At 41.0% G+C, this 24,451-nt stretch overlaps 1 protein-coding gene across 2 annotated transcripts in view; it reads left to right on the top strand.

Annotated features, from left to right (window-relative positions):
* Positions 1 to 22,477, top strand: part of LOC132385110 (carotenoid-cleaving dioxygenase, mitochondrial-like) — a 65,647-nt gene extending 43,170 nt beyond the window's left edge. The window contains exons 8-12 of one of the 2 annotated variants that reach the window (XM_059956862.1): positions 4,009 to 4,176; positions 10,403 to 10,540; positions 14,553 to 14,735; positions 17,810 to 17,920; positions 19,690 to 22,477. In XM_059956862.1, coding sequence (XP_059812845.1) covers positions 4,009 to 4,176; positions 10,403 to 10,540; positions 14,553 to 14,735; positions 17,810 to 17,920; positions 19,690 to 19,803 — 714 coding nt within the window. In that variant the 3' untranslated portion in view covers positions 19,804 to 22,477. Of the gene's footprint in view, positions 1 to 4,008; positions 4,177 to 5,305; positions 6,065 to 10,402; positions 10,541 to 14,552; positions 14,736 to 17,809; positions 17,921 to 19,689 lie in introns of those variants that run through there. The other variant, XM_059956863.1, reaches the window with a different exon arrangement.
* Positions 22,478 to 24,451: the final 1,974 nt, after the last annotated feature.

The raw sequence follows: 24,451 nt of genomic DNA, 5'->3' as shown, positions 1-24,451 counted from the left end.
GCATTAGCAGAAAGCTGCAGTTGGGGAATGCATTACCTTCTTCTGGGAGGTAGACTATTCTGAGATACAAGAGAAAAAAAGAAACAAAAAAAAGAGATTCTGCTGATTCAATTCAATTCAAGTTTGATTGTCATTCAACCATACATGAATATCCATGATTACAGCCAAACAAAACAGCATTACTCCGGGGCAAGGTGCAAAACACAGCACAAAGCACACATAGCATATACAAGATAGCAAGCACATTAAGGTATCAGTCCAAAAGGGTCTTGCAATCACAAGAAAAGTGACCAAGGCGGTCACTCACTATTAGACTGTACTAGATTGCAGGCAGCAGCACGATGTGCAGCTTCTTCACTTTCTCTGCCAACAAGCAACTCACTGATAGGGTAGATCTGCAATAATTTTAAGTTCTTAATGTCTAGCACGATCTTGTGATCATAAAAAGTACATTTAAAAAGGAGAATGGCCTCTTGTTGACCCCATGGAAGCAGCTGTGATCGAATGTGCTGCCATCTTGCTGGAAATCTTCCGCAATGGACACAAAATACTGGAGGAACCCAGCAGATCAGGCAATATGTATAGAGGGAAATAAAGAAAATGACAATATTCTCATTCTTGCATCATGTGTTTTCAAGATGGTGATTTCAAGGACAGTGTTGGAATAAACCTTTGAACAAATCACAGCTGCCACTTCAGCGATGTAAAAATGTGGTGTAGAAAGAGGAAGAGGGCTGGCCAAAGATGTCCCTGATAGTTCAGTTGGTAAATATGTATTTTAGTATTAAATGTGGGCAGTGAAGATCTAGAAATCCATTCTTGTTTCCTGAGCCTGTGTTTCTGGTTAATCCCAGCCAATATGATTCTGTGAGCTCGATCATTGACAAGGTGCTCTTTAGAGAAAAAAATTGTGATTCCTTTTGGAAGGTTCAGACTTTCAGACCTTGTGTATGGTCAGGCCAGTGTATGTTCAGTGTGGATGACAACCCGATAGTTATTGATGACGAGCTCCTGTTATGTCATGTTGTCTTTGGTTACAAGGTGAATGATTTGATAAGAATGGCAGAATGTTATATAAAATACAGTTCAGGAAGCATCAACAAAATGTGAATTATGGTGCTGTTTCACCCCAAAATCATCACATTTCCTAGAAAGCACAAATTGGGACTAAATCTCATGTATCTCTGCATTTGCAGCTTGGACTACACTAAGGAAGCTCAATAACATGTGCACCAAATGATCAACTTTATTGGCACATCCACCAACCCAAGTATTTATTCCTTCCACTAATGTTGCAGCATGTGCCACCTACAAAATACATGGCAGTACCGCCACCTGCGGATATTCCTCTAAATTGCACCTATGCTAACTTGGAATTAGAAATATATTGCCATTTGTTCATTGTTTCTGGGGCTAAATCCAGGATCTCCCTGCCCAACATCATTGTGGGAGGACTTTCATGAGACACTGCAAATGTTAAGAAAGATATCAAGAGCAATTAGTGATAAAGTCCTGCCAGCAATGACCACAACTTAAAAAAATGAATAAGCAAAAGAAAAAGCTGGAAAGACTTCTCTCTCAGAAAAGTTGTTGCATTTGAATCCTTTCCTATGTTAATTGGCAGACATCATTAATATTTCTAAGGCTGGATGTAACACAGGACTGCATAATTGAGCTAACTTGCATTCAAATTCCATCATGAAGATTTGAAGATTTAAATTCAGTTTTTAAAAATCTGGAAATAAAATTCTTGTGTCTGCAAGGATGTAAGGCTGAGGCTTTATAAGGCATTTAGTCAGACTGCACTTGGAATATTGTGATCAGTTTTGGGCCCCTTACAGGATGTGCTGGCATTCGAGAGGGTCCAGAGGTTCATGAGAATTATCCACACAATGAAAGGCTTAACATGAGGAGTGCTTGATGGCTCTGGCCCTGTATTTGCTGGAGTTTAGAAGAATGAGAGAGGATCTCATTGAAACCTATTGAATATTGAAAGGCCTAGATAGTATGTGGAGAGGATATTTCCTATAGTGAGGGAGTATAGGACCAGAGGGCACAGATTGGAATACAAGATTGTCCCTTTAGAACTGAGATGAAGAGGAATTTCTTTAGCCAAAGAGCGATGGACATCTGTGGTGGAGTTTGATAGATTCTTGATTAGTAAGGATGTCAAAGGTTACAAGGAGGAGGCATGAGAATAAGATTGAGAGGGATAATAATCAGCCATGATGGAATGGCAGAGCAGATTCAGTGGACTGAATAGCCTAATAATGTCTTATGGTCTTACAAAGATGACTGGTTCATTAATTTTCATTTGAGAAGGAAACCTACTATCTTTGTCTGGTATGGTCTGTACATACCTCATCCATTGAAGTCCTTTATGATCTTATCATCTTGCAACCCTGAGGTGGCCATACCATACCCATTGTGACAGGATATGAACCTTGACCACATTATGTAAAGGAACAAAATGGTATGAAGTTCCATTGAGGCAACAGGAACAGGACTAACAGGACTTTGGTTTATGAGACTGAGCGACATGGAACCCATGCACAGCAAGTCACATTTTCTCTTTGGAGCTGAGGAGAGAACTCTTGAAATTAAAAGGTAATTTAATCTTCCCAACATGAATACTTCTAGGCTATTGCTTGGCAGATGTTTTTTTCAGCAGCTGTTCAGGCTGCAGGGATATAACATGTCTCAGGCATAAGACTTGTGCCTGAGTTAAACAGGTGCCCGTACACCTTTTCACTCCAAAAATAATCACAGCACCATTGTAACAGATGAAAAGTGGGAACATGCAAATGAACTCCTTGGATCCTATATCACATGTCAATTCAGCAGTGTCATTTAATGTATCTGGTGTTCCCAGTACAGCTTCCTGTATATCGGTAAGACCTGAAGCACATTGTGGGATTGGTTCATCAAGCATCATCACTCTATCTGCTGGACCAGCTGTGATCTCTCAGAGGCTAGCCAGTTTAGTTCCACTTCCCATCCCCACATCTGTTCATGGCCTCCTTTACTTGCTGGCTGAGGCTAGACACAGATTAGGGAAACAGTGCCTCATATTCTAATTTAGTAATCTCCCACTTGATAGCATGAACTGCAAATTCTCAAACTTGTGGTAACCATTCCCCTCTGTCCCTTCCCTTTTTATGCTTATCCTACAAGCCTCCATCACCCTTGTTCCCCTCCCACCACCCTGTCCATTAGTCCACGACACCCATATTCATCTTACCAGTTCCCCTCACCACCATTTTCCCTTTATTCTATGGTCCACTCCACTGCCCTCTCTTATAAGATTGCTCCTTCTTCCACCCTTTGTCACTTCTACCTATAACCTGCCAGCTCCTTACGGCATTCCCATTTTCCACCCCTGCCCCCATCGTTTGTCTATCATCCCTCTTACTTGGATCCATCTATCACCCATCAGCTCTTGTTCCACTCCATCCCTTCACTCTTTATACTGGCTATCTTCGCTTTTTCCAGTTCTGATGAAATATTGACTGTCCATTTCTCTCCATAGATGCTGCCTGATCTGCTGAGTTTATCCAGCACTTTGTATTTTGTACTTGGACCTTAATTCCTATTTGATATGATTCAGCTGAGCAAAGGAAGTTAAATCTCCTCCTTAAATTGTCTAATACTGCAAATTTTAGGAGATTTATGGCAGAGTTGACAACAAGTTACTTCATTCCTGAGAAGCATAGTTGGTTGGTGTTTGGAGCTAAATATAAAAGAAGAACAAGAGAATGTTTCTTTCAAAAGGCAAAGCAGTAGTGTCATTGTAAACCTATAAACTAGGCTATGAACATACATTGAATGATGTTGGTATTTGATGAATCACAAGGGAATATGATTTATAAACATTTCAAACACTGTTAAGATACATCCTGATTGAACAATAAACCTGTACTTTTAAACAAGTATACTCAAGAGCAAGTGAACATTGGCCTGTTTTCTGTAGCAGAGGGATGCATTAATAATTCTTTTTAATTTTCTCAGGTGAATCCCTTCAAATATTACACCGAAGCCTTCTGCTTGTTTCATCATATTAATGCCTTTGAGGATAATGGCTTTATTGTACTTGATTACTGCCGTTTTGAAAGTGGGAATTTTCTGAACAAATTAACTCTGCAAAACCTGCGGCAAAGTGGCGAAAAATTGGATGAGGTAAAACAAAACATTATTTATACTTCCTGCTTTTATACTTACTGGTTTTTGTGTTCTACTTTGTTTACAATTAGCCAAATTATCAAAATCAAACTCAAAATAAAATGTATTATCAAGGTATGCATATGTTGCCATATACTATATTGAGAGTCATTTTCTTGCAGGCATTTACAGGAAAATAAAGAACTACAATAGAATTTATGTAAAACTATGCATAAACTAAGACTGACAGTCAGTAAAATGTGCAAAGAAGTAAAATTGTGCAAAAAAATACAGACAGATTGAGTTGTAAAGAGTTCTTGAAAGTGAGTCTGTTATAGGTTGTTAAATTCACTCAGAGTTGTGGTTAATGAAGATATCCAGGCTGTTTCAGGAGCTTGAAGGTTATGGGGTAATGTGTATTCCGAAAACTCTGCCATGGATGGTTGCGAGCCCAGCTGTGAAAGGAGAGGGATTGGGCATGGAGCTAGCAACCCCACCCTGTAAAAACCTAGAGCTACAGGAATGCCAACAGAAGTTTCAAATCCATCATCCCTGGGAGAGGAAGGATCTTCACCTGTAAGACATATAGATGGGCAACATCTGGACTTGAAAGACTGGCACAGGACAGAGGACTGGTTAACCTGCTATCACTGGCCTGTGTCCTATTAGGGGTGACAGGCTTAAGAAGAAAGACTATTCCTAAACCTGAGGGGTGGGATCCAAAACTCTTATACCTCCTTGCTGATGGCAGCAGCAAGGAGAGAGCATGGTCTGGATGGTGGGGGTCCTTGATGATGGATGCCTCTTTCTTGTGACAGTGCTCCATGCAAATTTGCTCAATTGTGGGAAGGGCTTTGCCTGTGAACGACTGGGTTGTATCCACCAATTTCTGTAGATATTTTTCATTCCTAGGCATTGGTGTTTCCATACCAGGCTGTGATACAGATAGGATACTCTCCTCAGTGTAGATGCTTGTCAATGGTTTTGGTGATATGTTGAATCTCCTTAAACTTCGAAGAAAATGAAGGCACTATCATGACTACTTTATAATGGAGCTTATGTGCTGGTCTCAGGACAGGTCCTCTGGTATGATAACACCAAGGAATTTAATGCTATTGACCCTCTTCACCTCTGATCTCATAATTAGGACTGGCTCATGGACTTCCAGCTTCTTCCTTCTATAGTTATTAATAACTGCCTTAAGAGTTTGAGATGTGATGAATGTACCACAGCTCTGAGGGGCCGAAGGAGCGGGAGCAGCCCCCTCCTTCTGGAGAATCGCAAGATCACCATTAATTCGGGTCTCGGAAGTGAGAGACAATGCAACGGTTTTGGCCATTGTTCTTAGAGGCACCTGTGTGACGTGCATGTCCCTGCTACGTGACAGCTACCATGGACATGGACACCCTCGGGCAATGTGGGGGTGGGGATTGCATCACCCGACATCAACAACTCTGCAAGTCAAGATAAAAGGGGACTGCAGGAGGCAGTACCCCAGTGACGTGCCCGAAGGAGACCCTCGCTCAGTGCTCCCGTGGCTGGAAGCCACTCAACGCCACGTGCTCTCCTAACCCCTTTGCCTGGGGAGCGGGTGGCTGATGATACCGAGAAGGACTTAGAACTAACAACAGGGAAACAACACTCCCCTGATTTAACGGAGTGGCTTCATAAAGACCCGGGCAAGTTTTTCCATTTTTCTCCTCACTCTCTCTAAAACACGTGAAACCCAGCAATTCCCCGAAAGGCTAAAGTCTGCAGACTTCTGAGTGACTTTTATATTTCCAACGGACAATATATTATCCCCTAGACAACAGTCGAGATTAATGATGAACATTAATATACCCGCGCTTTAGATTGAGTAATGACGACGTGCATTATCTGAATGTTTGTATTAACCTTACTTTTGTGCCCCTTTATAAATAAAAACGTTTGAAAATAGTGCCATCAGACTTCAACGGACCTCTCTATCTTTGCTGGTAAGTTATCCAGTTACGGGATACGTAACAGAGATGAGGGATCTTTGGTGTCAAAGCGTCACAAGAATCAAAGAGCAAACAGGAGGAAATCTGCGGATGCTGGAAATTCAAATAACAACACACACAAAATGCTGGTGGAACACAGCAGGCCAGGCAGCATCTAGAGGGAGAAGCGCTGTCGACATTTCAGGCCGAGACCCTTTGTCCTTTAGTCCTGACGAAGGGTCTCGGCCCGAAACGTCGACAGTGCTTCTCCCTACAGATGCTGCCTGGCCTGCTGTGTTCCACAAGCATTTTGTGTGTGTGTTGTTACAAGAATCAAAGAATATTTTTAGTAATAATATTTGCACGCAGTGCCTCCTCCACCTAATAGTGTGTGGTTACTTGAGTGACGATTGCCTTCCTGTCAGCTTGAACCAGTCTGGTCATTCTCCTCTGACCTCTCTCATTAATGAGGTGTTTTCACCCACAGAACTGTTTTTCACACCATTGTCTGTAAACTCTACAGACTGTTGTGTGTGAAAATCCCAGGAAATCAGCAGTTTTTAACATACTCAAAGCCCCAACAATCAACCCATGGTCAAGGTAACTTAGATCTCATTCTGATGTTTGGTCTGAACAACAACTGAACCTTTTGACCATGTCTTCATGCTTTTATGCATTGAGTTGCTGTAACCTAGTGAGCTCAATATCAGTGGTAGGGAAGATGCAAGAATTAATTATTAAGAAATGATAAAGTAACATTGAGAAATAATTACAAGATTTGTTAGAGTTGATGTGGATTTATGAAAGGCAAATCACATTTGACAAATCTGCTGGAGTTTATAAGGCTTCAAGCAAAAGAATAAATAAGCGGGGTGCAATAAAGTACAATGAAGGTTCACCAGATTAATCCTGACATTGGAAGTTTGTCCTATCAGAAAGGGTTAATCAGTCTGAGCCTATACCAGGTGTCCCCTGTTTTTCGAACGTTCACGTTACGTCAACTCACTGTTACCAAAGACCTACATTAGTTACCTGTTTTCGCTAATGGAAGGTGTTTTCATTGTTACGTTCAAAGGCAGCGGACGAAAAAGGCAGCGCGCGATCAAAGGCAGCGCGCGATCAAAGGCAGCGGACGAAAAAGGCAGCGCGCGATCAAAGGCAGCGGACGAAAAAGGCAGCGCGCGATCAAAGGTAGCGCGCGATCAAAGGCAGCGGACGAAAAAGGCAGCGCGCGATCAAAGGCAGCGGACGAAAAAGGCAGCGCGCGATCAAAGGCAGCGGACGAAAAAGGCAGCGCGCGATCAAAGGTAGCGCGCGATCAAAGGCAGCGCGCGATCAAAGGCAGCGCGCGATCAAAGGCAGCGGACGAAAAAGGCAGCGCGCGATCAAAGGCAGCGGACGAAAAAGGCAGCGCGCGATCAAAGGCAGCGCGCGGTCAAAGGCAGCGGACGAAAAAGGCAGCGCGCGATCAAAGGTAGCGCGCGATCAAAGGCAGCGCGCGATCAAAGGCAGCGGACGAAAAAGGCAGCGCGCGGTCAAAGGCAGCGGACGAAAAAGGCAGCGCGCGGTCAAAGGCAGCGGACGAAAAAGGCAGCGCGCGATCAAAGGCAGCGCGCGGTCAAAGGCAGCGCGCGGTCAAAGGCAGCGCGCGGTCAAAGGCAGCGGACGAAAAAGGCAGCGCGCGATCAAAGGCAGCGCGCGGTCAAAGGCAGCGCGCGGTCAAAGGCAGCGGACGAAAAAGGCAGCGCGCGATCAAAGGTAGCGCGCGGTCAAAGGCAGCGCGCGATCAAAGGCAGCGGACGAAAAAGGCAGCGCGCGATCAAAGGTAGCGCGCGATCAAAGGCAGCGCGCGATCAAAGGCAGCGCGCGATCAAAGGCAGCGGACGATCAAAGGCAGCGCGCAATCAAAGGTAGCCCGCGGTCAAAGGCAGCGCGCGATCAAAGGCAGCGGACGATCAAAGGCAGCGCGCAATCAAAGGTAGCCCGCGGTCAAAGGCAGCGCGCGATCAAAGGCAGCGGACGATCAAAGGCAGCGCGCAATCAAAGGTAGCCCGCGGTCAAAGGCAGCGCGCGATCAAAGGTAGCGCGCGGTCAAAGGCAGCGGACGATCAAAGGCAGCGCGCAATCAAAGGTAGCCCGCGGTCAAAGGCAGCGCGCGATCAAAGGCAGCGGACGATCAAAGGCAGCGCGCAATCAAAGGTAGCCCGCGGTCAAAGGCAGCGCGCGATCAAAGGTAGCGCGCGGTCAAAGGCAGCGGACGATCAAAGGTAGCCCGCGGTCAAAGGCAGCGCGCGATCAAAGGTAGCGCGCGGTCAAAGGCAGCGCGCGATCAAAGGTAGCGCGCGGTCAAAGGCAGCGCGCGCGCCCCGAGCAGCCGAGCTCCTCCCCCGGAACTGCATTCTAGCCACCATTGCTTAAACACGTGCCTGTGAGCATCTGTGCTTTATGTCGATTTATTTTGTACATCTGTTAGCAAGATGAGTTCCAAGGTATCGGAAAAGCCTAAAAGAGCGCGTAAGGGTGTTACACTTAGCGTAAAACTAGACATAATTAAGCGTTTCGATCATGGTGAACGAAGTAAGGATATAATGAGTTTGGCTGAGGGTTTGTGGAAGTTGACGAGGATGAGATTTTGGCATCCCATGACCAAGAACTGACAGATAAAGAGCTGATGAAGAGGAAAGAATAACAATCGAAACCGAACGCAGTAGCGAACAGCCCGAAAGTGAAGACGTCCAGGAACTGAACATGAGGCAATTGCATGAGATTTTCGCTGCAATTGACAACGCTGCAATGATTGAAGAAAAGTATGACTTCAATTTTGAAAGGGTACGTAGATTTAGGGCATTGTTTGAGCACTTACAAAGAACTGTATGATAGAAAAATGTGCGAGGCTAAGCAGTCAAGCATACCGTCGTTTTTCAAGCCTTCCACATCAGCCACAGCAGACGACAAACCTCGACCTTCGACAGTGAGGCAGGCAGGCAGACATGGAAGAAGGTGACCTGCCTGCCCTGAAGGAAACAGACGACAATGAGATGACACCCCAGTCTCCTCTACCTCCCTCCACCCCAACCTCCGACGACTCAGCCTAACACACCATCATCAGTGTGTTCACAGTCTTCCCGATTCCAGTGAGTGAAACTACACTGTACGTACGTTATTTCTTCTTTATATAGGCTGTGTATTTTTGTGTGTTATTCGGTAGTTTCACAGCTTAAAGGTTACTGGAAAAAGTGCTTCTGCCGATAGCGCTTTGCGCTGAGTGTTTCTGCCGCGAGTGCTGCCGAGAGCGCTTGCGTGATATTTTCGCTACGGTAGACAGTGCTGCAATGATTGCAGAAAAGTATTCCTAGTTTGTATAGGCTGTGTATTTATCAGACCATTCCTGCTTTTACTATATATTACTGTTATTTTAGGTTTTGTGTGTTATTTGGCATAATTTGGTAGTTTTTTTTGGGTCTGCGAACGCTCACGATTTTTTCCCATAAAAATAAATGGTAATTGCTTCTTCACTTTACGATATTCCGGCTTACGAACAGTTTCATAGGAACACTCTACCTTCAGATAGTGGGGGAAACCTGTACTCTAAAATTTAGAAGAATGGGAGGTAATCTCAATGAGATGTATAACATTTCTACTTGGCTTGTCAGATTAGATCATGGGATGATGATTTCTCTGTCTGAATTGTCTTGAACCGGGGGTCCAATTCTCCAATTGGCTATTCAGCACTGAGATGAGAAGAAATTTCATCACTTCAATGGCAGCGATTCTTTGGAATTTTCAATACAAGAATTAAGTGGAGGCTCAGTAACTGTGTATATTCAGGAAAAAGATAATAGCCTTTTGAATATTAAGGGTATCAACCCATTTGTAGTTAGTAGTTGAAAGTGATACTGAGGTAAAATGTCAGCCACAATCTTATTAAATGGTAATGCAGTCAATTGATACTATCTCTTATGTTATTATTTTCCTTTGACCCTCAACTCTGCAATATTTTTCTGTTCTCTTCTTTAGAAGTCCTTAGAACAATCTAGGCCAGGGGTTCCCAAACTGTTTTTATGCCATGGACCCCTACCATTAATTGAGGGGTCCATGGACCCTATGTTGGGAATCCCTGATCTAGGCTTTGGCCTTCTGCTCTGATTGCTTCTTATTTCACTCTGTATGGTACCTTCATCAACATTAGATTGGCTATTCATTATAGTCCTGAATTTGTTACCTTTCTAGTGATCTACTGTAAAGGTTCTTGTTAATGCATTTAAAAATATTTTGCATTTTAGCTTTACAATACACTTCCAAAAGGATTGCCAAACAGGCTTGTTTTGCCTTTGAACATCAACTCCAACAGACCGATTGAAGAGAACCTCAACACTTTGACGTACAGCAGTGCACGTGCCTTCCAAAAGGCAGAAGGAAAGGTATGTTCTTTATTTGCTATCAGCATGCCAATCTTTATTTCATTTTTATGAAATAGAAACTGTTTCTTGTTTGTAATTGGCTTCCTTATGAATGATGGCCAAAGTTAAATGTACTCATTTAAATTTAAAATATATTACATTTTTGGCTACTGCGATCCCTTTCTCCCTAAAGATACTGTAAAAATGCCGTAATTTCTGACAGAATATGTAACAGGCACCACACAGTAAACACAAGTGCAATAACCACTTGCTGATAGCAAATAGAACATCCAGATTGTGCAGTCAGTTGGTGTAAATTCCTGGTTTCACACCTGAGTTGCCATATGTAAGTTCTATCTGATGCCTCTTAACCTCCCACAGCTAAACACAGACTCAACAACACAAAGAATGCTCTGTCAGTACAATTTAAAGGGATAATTAATTATTTACACAGTAGATTATTTAGTTTGATTGTTACTACAGTTCTGTGTATCTTGGGAACTATCTCCCCACTGATCAAGAGTCGATGGAAAGTTGTTGGGATGGAGCAGAAATAACCTGCCACTGCCTGTAAGGAGTTTGCATGTTTCCCCCATGACTGCGTGTGTTTTCTCCAGGTGCTCTGGTTTCCTACACAGTCCAAAGACCTACCAGTTGATAGATTGATTGTCCTGTGATTAGGCTAGCATTAAACAAGGGGTTGCAGGGTGGCCCAGCTCAAAGGGCCGGAAGGGCCTATCCCGCACTGTATCTCAATCAATCAATAAATACACTTTTCAATGCTTGCAGCATAATAACATGTACAAACAATGTCAGGTGGTCAAATGGATTTCTTGCTGACATTATGACTAGGAGAATGAACAGCAGTTAAAAAGATGAGAAAAAAAACTTATAGAAGAATAAGGAGGATGTATTTTTAATTTTGTTACCATCAGATGCTGTCTGGCCTGCTAACAATTTTCAGAATTTAGATTTTACACTTAAAACATAACTATAGTGGTGGTAGAGGTCTCATCCATGATGACCAGGTAGCATCAGAGGTGATAACTAGGATTGTTTTCTAAGATTAAAGCTAAGGCAAATAGTGAGGCAGAAAAGAAAGACTATTACATTACTGACCTGGGAGTGATTGATACAGAGAGCCTCTAAACACTTAGCTCTGCACCTGAAATGTCAGCTTATGCCTCATCACAATCACTAATTGCTTTATGATGTTTTGAGTACTTTGTATTTATCTGTACACATCCTCTTTGAGATCAAATAATTCATGAAAAATGAAGATCCTATTATTTAAGAATATACTGCATACATTATAGGAAGAATTTGATTATATAAGAGAAGGTCATTATTTATCAGAATGATGTCAAGACCAGAAAATCTTAACTGAGAGGAATGTTCTCAGACTTGGCAAAATGAGCAGAACCAAATAGTTGGTGTGAAGGATTGAAAGTTTATTAAGTATAAAATGTTATACTTGAATAACAAATAATAGTTCATGAGTAGCTCACAGCCATTGGTCTCTGGAATCCTTTGAACACAACCTGTCTTTCCAACTCTCAGAACATCCCATTGGTCCCATTTCCCCACTCACTTCCTGCAAACTTTATGTGTCTCACATAACTATCTATTCCGTTGTATCAACCATTTACAGTGGTATATTAACCCACCAACCAGACAGTCTAAGGAAAGAGGGAGGAAACCAGAACACCTATGGAAATGCTCATTCACGGGGCATAGAATATAGAACAGCAGAGCACAGTACTGGCCTTTTGGCCCATGATGTGCAACCTATATAAACATACTAAATGATCAGAATCAAGTTTAATATCATCGGTATATGTCACAAAATTTGTTAAGTTAGCAGCAGCAGTACAATGCAATACATGATAAACACAGATAGATAAATAAATAAATACATAACAAATAATAAATAAATAGATCACAGTAAATATATATATTTATGAGTTAAATTAAAACAGAAAAAAAAGTGAGGTAGTGTTCATGGGTCCAATGTCCATTTAGAAATTGGATGGCAGAGGGCAAGAAGCTGCTCCTGAATTTCTGAGTATGAGCCTTAGCATTAGAACCTCATTCCTAATGGTGACAATGAGAAGCGGGCATGTCCTGGGTGATGAGATTCTTTGATAATGGACACCGCCTTTCTGGGACACTGCTCCTTGAAAGTGTCTTGGATACTACGGAGACTAGTATCCATGATGGAGCTAACTAATTTTACAACTTGCTGTAGCTTATTACAATCCTGTACAGTAGTAGCCCCTCCCCCCCGCATACCAGACAGTGATGCAGCCTGTCAGAATGCTCTCCATGGTACATCTGCAGAAGTTTTCAAGGGCTGTAGGTGACAAACCAAATCTTCTCAAACTCCTAATGAAATATAGCCACTGTCTTGCCCTCTTTATAACTGCATCAATATGTTGGGAGGTTAGATCCTCAGAGATCTTGACAACCAGGAACTTGAAATTGCTCACTCTCTCCACTTCTGATCCCTCCCTCTATGAGAACTGGAGTGTGTTGCCTTGTCTTACCCATTCTGAAGTCCACAGTTAGTTCTTTGGTCTTACTGACATTGAGTGCAAGGTTGTTGCTATGATGCCACTCAACTAGCTGGTATATCTCACTCCTGTATACCTCCATCTGAGATTTTGCTAACAATGGTTGTATCATTATAGATGGTATTTGAGCTATGCCTAGCTATATAGTCATGCGTATATAGAGGGTAGAACAGTGGGTTAAGCACACACCCCTGAGGTGCGCCAGTGTTGATCATCAGTGAGGAGGAGATATTATTACCAATCCACACAGATTGTGGTCTTCAAGTTAGGAAGTCGAGGATCCAATTGCAGAGGCCCAGGTTCTGTAGATTTTTGATTGGAATAGCAGGAATGATGGTGTTAAATGTTGAGCTATAGTCAACAAACAGCATCCACACATAGGTGTTTGTATTGTCCAGGTGATCTGAGGCCATGTGAAGAGCCATTGAAATTGCATCTTTCATAGACCTATTGTGGCAATAGGCAAATTGCAATGGGTCCAGATCCTACCTGAGGCAAGTGATTATTCTAGCCATGACCAACCTCTCAAAGCATTTCATGACTGTAGACATGAGTGCTACTGGGCAATAATCATTAAGGCAGCTCACACGACTCTTCTTGGACACTGAATCAATCTATCCCTTCCCTGCTACACAGATCCATCCATTTTTCTTCTATGCACATCACTATCTAAGGGTCTTTTAAATGTTACTATTGTATCAGCCTCTACCACCATTCCAATAGAGTGTTCCACAAACCTACAAATCTGTATAAAGATTTACCTCCGGTGTCCCCTCTCCAACCTTACCTCCACTCACCTTAATCAGGTGTCCTATGCTATTGGCCATTGCTGCCCTAGAAAATAGGTTTGGTTGTCCACTTTATCTATGCTTCTAAATAAAAAATTTAAGAAGGGTTCAATAACATAGAATAGATTGGATAACTTGTTTTTTTTAAGTTTGAAACAGTGGGGAATCTTAACTAATGTTTACAAAGTCAAAAAGCTGCAGTTCCTGTGTATTTGAAATAACATTAGCATGGAAGCACTCAACAGATCAGACAGCATCTGTGCAAAGTGACACACAGATAATGTTTCAGCTGGAAGACCCTTTAGCATTTGCAATGTTTATTGCTTTTGTTGTATAAAGTTATGATAGACTAGGTAGAATAAACACATCAAAATCTAGGAAGCATCTGGTAGGACAGTTGGAGGGAAGATGAGGGAAGGTTTTTCTCTCAAGGGGTTGTAGTGTTCTGAAGCTCAGTGCTTGAGTGGGTGGTAGAGGCAAAAACCCTCATCACATTTTATAGGTACCTGAGACCAGGGACCTTCAAGGCCATGGATCCCAACACAGGAAAGTGAAATTAGCTTTTGTAGTTCTCCTTTTAAACAGTACCTAACCAATGGACCAAGTAGCCTTCTTTTGTAAAATTTCCATGATTCTTTTCTGCAATACAGTGGGTCTTTTTTTCTTCTATAGATTTGGTGTGAGTCGGAGAAGCTCTATGATGATGATTTTCTGGATGAAGGTGGAATGGAATTTCCACAAATTAACTATGCAAAGTACAGCACCAGAAAATACAAATACTTTTATGCATGTGGAACCAAGCATGTGATGCCGAACACTCTAATAAAGATGGATGTGGATACAAAGAAATATAAGGTATAAGTGAAGTGAAATCTAATATTGTTGTCATGGTACATGTTTACCAGCCCTACTTTAAAAATCTGTGCCTTTTTTCTGTATTTTATCATTATTTTGAATGAATGATCAGTTGTGAACCTCCTCTGTGCTTTGCTTAGTAAGCTATAAATAACAGTGGAATAAAATTATCCATATAGAACTAATACTTCCTCTGTATTTTGTGATTGGATCTTGCTTGATCAGAACTGAGGATCTATTTGGAACATCAATGATATAAGGCAATTATAGAAGGATGGGTGAACAGATACATGGATCTATTGGATTGAATGGACTGTCTCTATATCATAAATTCTAGATATCTCCCTGCCATTGAGACAAGAAAATATTGCATTAAAATGTAAAATCTATTTTTATTACCGTAACGACCTGGTTAAAATTTTTACTGCTCTGCTGTAGGTATTTCGTTTTAGCAGTTCTGTAAGAACAGTCTGTTCTGCTTCTAACATGTTTGTGTCTGAGCTAAAGATAAGGAGCTATGTTGTTCAGCTTTGGAATGTTGTATCAGCCAATCAGGATGGTGGAATTGGGAAAAGGTTCCAGAGAGCGCTGGGCAGAAAGACAGAAAGGTGACAGACACTGGTGTGGGTTGAGGCCTTTATGACGGGAGCTGGGAGAAGACTGGAGGAAACATGGCTGAGGATGCTGCCCCTGTTGCACAAGATGCTTGGTGCAGATGAATGGCTTCAAGGAGGAAAAAGCAATATGCTTGTGGGGGAGCCTATTGGCTCGAGGTAGATTTTGAATGATATTTGGAAGGTGGTGTGTACTTTCACACAGACCATGGGTCCGGCACGAGTTAAAATCAGCTTCAAGATGAGCTCCAACTTATGTGCTCATTTGGACTAGGTTAACTATAATGGGCCCTTTTTATTTTTTACTTTTTCCTACCAACTGCTCTATATAGCTGACATTTGTAAATACACTTTCTTTATAACTGTATGTAGTGTATGGTCTGTTATTTCTTGCAGTTGGACAATTTCTTGGGGGCAGTAGTTACACAGAATTCACACAGATCGGGTATTGGGTGGTCGAGACAACCTAGCTTCCTGGGTTTGGTGGGACCCAGGTCATATCAACCCTAGACATACAGAATCTGAGAAAGGTGGTTTTCTCACCGCAGAGTCTGGTGGCTGTTAGCGAGGAACTAACAAGTCGCACCTCTAGAGACACCCAGTAAAAAGGGGCTTTATTACTATGCTCCAAAGGGAGACACAAGAGACTCCAGTTTGGAGCCACAAACAATTTGTTCAATCCACAGAGTTCCCTCCAACAGAATGTTTCCCACTTCATTCCAAATCCTCATTTTTCACCTATTTGTGTTTTTCATGGCAAAATCTTGATCAATATTGCTTACAATATAAATAAACTGACATTATTTATATCTTTAGCACTTATGAAAGAAGTATAGCCTTCATTTTAACGTCTTCCTGACCCAAGTGCTAGTTCACATTGCAAATAGTTCTTTAACCAGACGGTGGTATTCATTCCCATGGACAGATGTAGAGGACAAGTCATTGGGTATACTTTAAGTAGATGTTGATAGGTTCTTGATTAGTAAGAGCATCAAAAGTGATGGGGAGAAGGCAGGAGCATGAGGTTGAGAAGGATAATAAATCAGCCATAATGGAGTGATGGGTAGACTTGATGGGCCAAATAGCCTAATTCTGCTCCAATATCTTATGGCTTTATGGTTCTACTTCTTCAAGAATATCCCCCTCTCCTCTGTCTATCCTACCTTAACTCCAAGCTCACCTCTCCTGAACCTTTTGGAAGAACCTTGGAAATTAAGTCCCAAACAAACCAAAGTGATCTTAACCAAGTTCATGAAAGATATCCTCTTTAAAAGTGTCTGTGGTGAATTAACCCTCTTTGTTCTTCTCAACTCTACTTAAGTCTTTTACCTTAAGTCATACTACCTCTTTTCCTACCGGCTCTCCTTAATTATCCAACGACGGAATTGTGCTCAATTGTTCCTTCTGTGTTTGAATCCAGACTTCTCTAATGATGGTTTTGGTTTTAATCCCAACTATCATCTTGGAGTTCCAAAGCAATGTAATATTGTCCCCTTCAAGAAACCCAACAAACTGCTGTAAGATGGCAAGGGGTTAGGCAACATCTGTGGAGGGAGATAGATAGCATCGATTCAGGTTGAGACCCTTTATCTGGACTTCTTATTTCCCTCTATAAATGTTGCCTGACCCGCTGAGTTTTTCTCTCTAGATTTCAGCAGCAGCAGTCTCTTGTCTCTGTCTAACATTGTCTCCTTCTAGTTATTATCCATTTCAATTCCATCTTTTCCTCTTCTAATATCTTGGCTTCCATCTGAACATCACTCATACTCCTTCCTTTAGTATCACATTGTCCTCTCAATAATCCCTTAATTGGTGTTCCACTTCTGTCATCTTTTGTTTAACCAAACTTATTGTGCCTCTATCCTATTCTATACAATTGTACTTGCTTACTAACCAGTCCTTGCTGACCAAATATTTGCCTCCAGTCTTCTCCTATCAGTTCATATTTCCCCCCCCCCCTCCTACTTTTAAATCTCTTACTATCTTTCCTTTCAGTTAGTCCTGATGAAGGGTCTCGGCCTGAAACATCGACAGTGCTTCTTCCTATAGAAGCTGCCTGGCCTGCTGCGTTCCACCAGCATTTTGTGTGTGTTGTTCGAATTTCCAGCATCTGCAGATTTCCTCATATTTACTTCAATTGACGGCTATTGTTTTTGCCTTGTGACTTGAAGTTTCTAGAATTCACTCTTTAACACTTGGAACTTAAAGGGTTTAATTCTATAAATTCTAGTTCATAAAGTTGACCTCCTAGTCTGCTTCCCTCCCCTCTCCCACTAAGCCAGTATCTCCTCTTCTTATAGTGTTTGCAATTAACTGGTTTGAAAACACTGATGTAATAGAAATATCAAACTTGCCTTTGATCAAGCATTCAATATTGTATTTATTTTTGTGGGGAGACTTGGGCTTAGAAGATTGTAAACAAGCATAAGTTAGTCTGGTAATTGTTTTTTGTCCCCACAGATCTGGAGTGAGAAAGGCTACTACCCATCAGAACCAGTCTTTGTGCCTTCTCCTAATGGAACAGATGAGGATGATGGAGTTATTTTGAGTGTAGCTATTTCACCAAATCAGGTAATTAGAAGTTTTCTTAGGCAGGGGTACTTTTTTATTTTCTTTAGGCAAACAGCCTGCTCTCCATATTGTACTGCCCAAGCTTGTGTATCTGGACAGCTGGGACGCAACATCCATGGTTGGCCCTGACCAATGGAGGCCTCACTCACAGGCAAGGGTTTTAAAGGATATGGAGCTAAGGCAGATAAATGGAATTGGAGAACTCACCAAACATGACCTAAGTGAATGTTGCAACAGATTCAGTCATGTAAACAAGCTTACACTTTGTCCTGTGAATGTTTGGACGTTAGTAAGGGACTTGGGAAAGTTAATCCCATTTAAACATCACATAAACAGCCGTTTCAAGTACTAAGGAACATAAAAATCTGTAGATGCTTAAATATGAAGTAAAAATAGAAAAAAATGGGAATTCTGATTCAGTTGGGCAATATCTGTGGAGATGAACAGGATTAATGTTTCTGGTCTATGCTTTTTTGCATAACTGAAAATGTCAGAAAATTAGCATATTTTAGGTTGCATAGGGGTGTGGGGTGGACAAGACAAAGGGAATACCAGTGGAGACCTGGGTTCTCCAGATGACACTAATGCAATTGTTGCTGTCTGAGAGGATGATGGATACTTGTTAATCAGTTCTCCGTCCAGGGGAGTGTAATTAGAAGAAGGTAAATGTTGGCAATAGAGAGAAAAAACTGGATCATTCCCCCACAATTTATTCTCTCTCAAATGCCCATCAAATCTATCACCTTCAGGGGACGTTGAACTGAATTTTGTCAGCATCAAATGCAAAGCGGACATGTACAATTGCTTATTAAAGACTGATAGAAACTTCTGCTTCAGGTGAGATCTGACCTCCATATATGTTATCAATTTTATATTGAACACTTATATTTAGCAAATGATCCCAGAATCACATTTAGGAGCTCACATTAATTGCTGGTAGAAGATGGAACACCAGTGTAATGTTTTGATCTTTATTTATTTTCAACATGAATTTCTGACAAAATTAATCTCTGACCATTAAGAAGGTAAGTAAAAATGCTGCGTGGGTTATTTTACAATTTAGTGCTCAGAAGTCAAACCCTTTTGGAGTAACCTACACGTCAGGCATTTGACTATGAATGGGGAAAGGGGAGAACAGGCAAAGTTTACAGCTCCACACACAGAATGCTCAGCAGGCCAGGCAGCATCAATTAAAAAGAGCAAACAGTCAACATTTTGGGCCAAGATCCTCCTTCAGGATTGGGAAAAAAGATTGGAGGAAGAAGTACAAGGTGGTAGGTGATAGGTGAAACTGGGAGAGGGGTCAAGTAAAGAACTGGAAAATTGGTGAAAGAGATAAAGAGCTAGCGAAGGGGGAGTCTGACAAGAGAGGGTAGAAGACTATTGGAAGAAAGAGAAGGAGGAGGAGCACCAGAGGGAAGTGATGAGCAGGTAATGATATAAGTCGAGAGAGGGAAATGGGAATGGGGAATGATGGAGGGGGACAGGGACAATTACTGGAAACCCGAGAAACTGATGTTCATGCCATCAGGTTGGAGGCTTCTACAGTTTCCAGTCCATTCATAGAAATGAATGAAAGATTCTTGCTGTGTCATTATACCTCTGCTAGGAATATGAGCTGTAATTGATTATCTCCTAATATGTTTTTAATCATCAAGAAGGATTAACATGACATCAAAAATAATGAACAAAATATCTTTCATATGAAACTGGATTTTGGTATTCATGGCTTTAACTGATAATCCAATAAAGATTCTATTTTTTTTCAGAGCAAGGGTAGCATGCTGCTTGTACTGGATGCTAAGACCTTCACAGAAATGGGGAGAGCAGAAGTGCCTGTTCGAATAACATTTGGATTTCATGGTGTCTTTGCAAAGCGTTAGAGTTTATTGAATCAAGTCTACAGTTTGCACTGCTCTGCTATATTACCTGTAATCACTAGGTATCTAATATATTTTAACCAAAAGCTTACTAATTTATATTAACAAATAATAGTAGATAAATTTAGAGTTATAGTTTCCACTTGAACAATTCAATATGTGTCATATTGGACAAAGAATGTTCTCAGTCCCAATGTGGGTAAAGGCCTTAGTTAGAGTTCGATTTTAACAATTCCTATTTACAGTGGGTAGATTAAAAGGATCCGATAAACCTAAAATGCTGCCCTATAGATGAAGCCAAAGAAAAAACTTGATCTTTTGTCTTCACTGTTCTGATAGATAGTCACTGATAGTATTATAATACCGAGAGTAGATTGATCCACACCACCCAAGCCCATATTGATTCAGTGAAAGAGTGGGTAATTTCCCAACTAAAACCTGAAACCTATCATTGTTGATTAATTTAATGCAAATCAAATTGATTTCTGGAAATAAATATGATTTTGGAATTTAGTATACGAGCAGTTTGAAACATGCCTTAGTGAGACCAAGTGACCTTGGGAAGAAACAGTGGATTTGGGCCATTAGTTTCCAGTATTCTCAACTACTGAATAACTTCATGTATTGTTTCTGGATCTACTGCAGAGTAATTGATAAACACTAATTAGTCAATATTGACACATGCTGCTATGAGTGTAGTTGGAGGCTAATTAACAGAATTTGGTCTAGTTCCGTCCAGTAACATTTCTGAAGAAGACAGAGAGAAAGAATTTCTGTTACTTGGGAAATTAGGAGGATGACACAAGATCAAAGAAGTTAGACCAAGGTCTTTCAAAAAGGAATTGGAAATTCTTCTATTCACTAAGTGTGGTAAAGTTTGGGGAACTTAAGAATATATCAGTTGCTATTACATAAACCATTAAAAGAAAAATCTATCAATTGATAAATTTTAGTTAAAGAAAGGAGTCAAAGAATATAGGAAGGGATTAAGGCAGGAACCTGGCATTACATCATGCTCGAAGGTTTGAGATCTATTAAACTGTGATTGGATAGGATTTGAAAATGGTACCACTTAACTATTTACTCTATTATTGGCAATAAAGTGTAAGGATTATGCAAAATCTGGCACCATCTACCCACACCAGGCTTCTTTAGTAAGAGCACATCGCATATGGAGCCAAACCCTAAAATAAGCCCCAAGTTTTGTCACTTTTTTACAAATTACTTGACCAACTCCTGGGGCAGGAATAGGAACTTTTCAGATACTTTCAGCATTTGGGATGTAGGTCCACCTAGATTATGACAGTTTGCAAATTGGAAATGCAGCCATGAACCCAGTTCCCACACAACAAGAGATGCAGCGGTCTGTAAATCCATCCTGTTCTCCCAAATGCTCATTCATATACATTGGCTATAAATAAATTAGACATTCAGAAGCTGGGAGGACCTGTAATAAGGAGATTATCAGTCCATTCCTTTTTTCAATCACGATCTAGAGACATCTAGTAAAGGATGGAATGGAAACAGTTGAGCAAGAATAGGAGAATAATTTATCATTTAATTTGTGATAGACCAAAACTGCATTCAAAACTGTTATCAGTCTTGTCAGCACCAAGTATAATGAAGTTTTATGCTGTATATCAATGACTTAGATGATAGAATAGATGGCTTTGTTGCCAAGTTTGCAGATGATATGAAGATTTTGAGTGCAAAACACCCTAAAAGTTAACTTGCAGGTTGAGTCAGTGGTAAGGAAGGCAATTTAGGATTCATTTCAAGAGTTCTAAAATATAAGAGCAAAAATGTGATGCTGAGGCTTTATAAGGCACTGGTGAAGCCTCACCTTGAGTATTGTGAACAGTTTTAGGCTCCTTATTTAAAAAAAGATGTGCTGGCATTGGAGAGCGTTCAGAGGAGGTTCACAAAGATGATCCTGGGAATGAAAGGGCTATCATATGAGGAACATTTGATGGCACTGGGCCTGTACTTGCTGGAATTTAGAAGGATGAGGGGAGATATCATTGCCTCTTTCGCATTTTGAAAGGCTAAGACAGACTAGATGTGGAAAGGGTGTTTCCTATGGTGGGGGAGTCTAGAACAAGAGGGCAGAGCCCCAGGATAGAGGGTTGCCCATTTAAACCAGAGATGCGGAGAAATTTCTTTAGCCAGAGGTTGATGAATTTGTGGAATTTGTTACTACAGGCAGCTGTGGAGGCCAGGTCACTGTTGTGTCTCTTTAAGGTGGAGATTGATAGGTTCTTGATTGGCTACAACATCAAATATTACGGGGAGAAGGCTGGGGAGTGGGGCTGAGGAGGGGGATAAAGGATCGACCATGACTGAATGGCAGAACAGACTCGATGGGCCAATGGCCTAATTCTGCTTCTACGTCTTATGGTCTTATGGTCCAAGTTCTAGTGGAAACTTTTAGCTGTTCCTAAAAATATGAAAGACTTTTTAACCATCACGTAACCTCTTTAGTAATAAGCATTATTAAAAAAGTAACAACTATTTGATATATTTGTTTGTGTACAATATTGAACTTGCAGCACTTGCATACCGATCTATTAATGATTCTTTCTACTGCCAAATATAGAAAATGGAATTAAAATGTTATTCTTGACTTTCATGCAAAATTGTTGATTCAAGATTCTTTATTCAAAATTTAAGCTGTAAAAAAAGAGCATATGATTCACAAATAAAAATTCTGAGTTAAATTGATCAAAATCCCTGGTTGTAATACTCATTTATGTGAACAAAGGATTGGGGGCTGAATACTTTTACAAGACACTGTATATGTCACCAAACACAACCCTGAGATTCATTTTCTTGTGGGCATACTTGATAAATCTAATTACCATAATAGAATCAATGAAAGATTGCACCAACTGGGCATACAACCAGTGTGCAAAAGACAACAAACTGCAAATACAAAAGAAATAATAATAATAATAACAATAACTATTGAGAACATGAGATGAAGAGTCCTTGAAAGTGAATCCAAAGTTTGAGGGAACATTTCAGTGATGGGGCAAGTGTAGTTGAGTGAAGTTATCCCCTTTGGTTCAAGAGCCTGATTGTTGAGGGGTAATAACTTTTCCTGAACCTGAGGCTCTTGTACCTTCTTCATGCGGCAACAGTGAGAAGAGAGCATGACCTGGATGATGGGGTTCCTGATGATGGATGCTGCTTTCCTGTGACAACGCTCTGTGTAGATGTGTTCAATGGTGGGGAGGCTGTACCGGCGATATACTGGACTGTATCCACTACATTTTGTAGTATTTTCCATTCAAGGGCATTTGTGTTTCCATTCCAGGCTGTGATGCTGCTGTCAATATACTCTCCACTGCACATCTATCAAAGTTTTAGATGTCATGCTGAATCTTTGCAGACTTCTAAGGAAGTAGAGGTACTGTCATGCCTTCTTAGTAATTGTACTTACATGCTGAGTCCAGAACAAGTCCTCTGAAATAATAACGCAGAGGAATTTAAAGTTACTCACCCTCTCCTCCTCTGATCTTGCAGTGAGGCCTTTTCTTCTCCTAAAGTCTATAATCATTTCCTTTGTTTTGCTGACATTGAGTAAGAGGTTCTTCTAATGGCACCAATCAGCCAGAATTTCAATCTCCCCCTTATATGCTAATTCATCACTACCTTTGATTTGGCCTACAACAGTGGTGTTGTTGGCAAATTTGAATGTGGCATTAATGCTGGGACACAAGTCAGGACCTGATCAACCCTGCCTGGGTCGCCTGGGCGAGAGTGTCTAATGTTGAAAGACCCAATGGTCCAAGGTTACATCACCTAGTGCTTTCTAGGATAGGTCATAAGCTTTTCAATAATCATGAGCTTTTCAAGCCATTTGCAACACCTTTTAGCAAGATTGGTACTGAAGTTTATATGAATACAATTACATATTAACACATCCTGGAGACAATTGTGTGAAGATACTTTCACAGTGACGTATTCTGTATTGGTTAATTTATTTCCCTGTACATGTACAATGTTTGTTGTCAGAATTATGAGAAAATCACATTGAAAGCCTCACGTAGATTTTTTTACAGTCCTTGTTGGGTTAGATTATTTTCTAACTGCTAATGCATTTTTAACAAAACATTAAATGCTGTACAAATATGGTTGTCAGGCTGAATGTGAAGTCAGAGGAAATCAAATTTACTTGCACATTTATAAACAATTTACTAAAGCACAGGAGGCTACGTATATGGATATTCCACTTACAGGTTATTATAGTGCATTCTCAGAGACCTTGGTATATGCTGTGATTCCCATAATACCATGAACCTAAAGGGGTGGCACGATAGTGTAGTGGTTAGCACAACACTTTACAGTACAGATGACCCAGGTTCAATTCCCAGTCCTGTTTGTACGGAGTTTCTACTTTCTCCCTGTGACCGCATGGGTTTCCCCTGGGTGCTTTGCTTTGCCTCTCACAGTCCAAAGATGTACCAGTTAGTAGGTTAATTAGTCATTGTAAATTTATCCTGTGATTAGGCTTCATTAAACTGGGGGATTGCTGAGCGTCCTGACTCAAAGAGCCCCCAGGGCCTATTCTGTGCTGTATCTTATCTTCAGCCAGCATCATCAGTAGTCATTCATGTTTTAGCTGTTTGTGGGGAATTTCCCGAGAGCA

This window comes from Hypanus sabinus, chromosome X2 (genome assembly GCF_030144855.1).
Source record: "Hypanus sabinus isolate sHypSab1 chromosome X2, sHypSab1.hap1, whole genome shotgun sequence".
NCBI lineage: Eukaryota > Metazoa > Chordata > Chondrichthyes > Myliobatiformes > Dasyatidae > Hypanus > Hypanus sabinus.
This window is presented reverse-complemented; position numbering and strand designations above follow the sequence as displayed.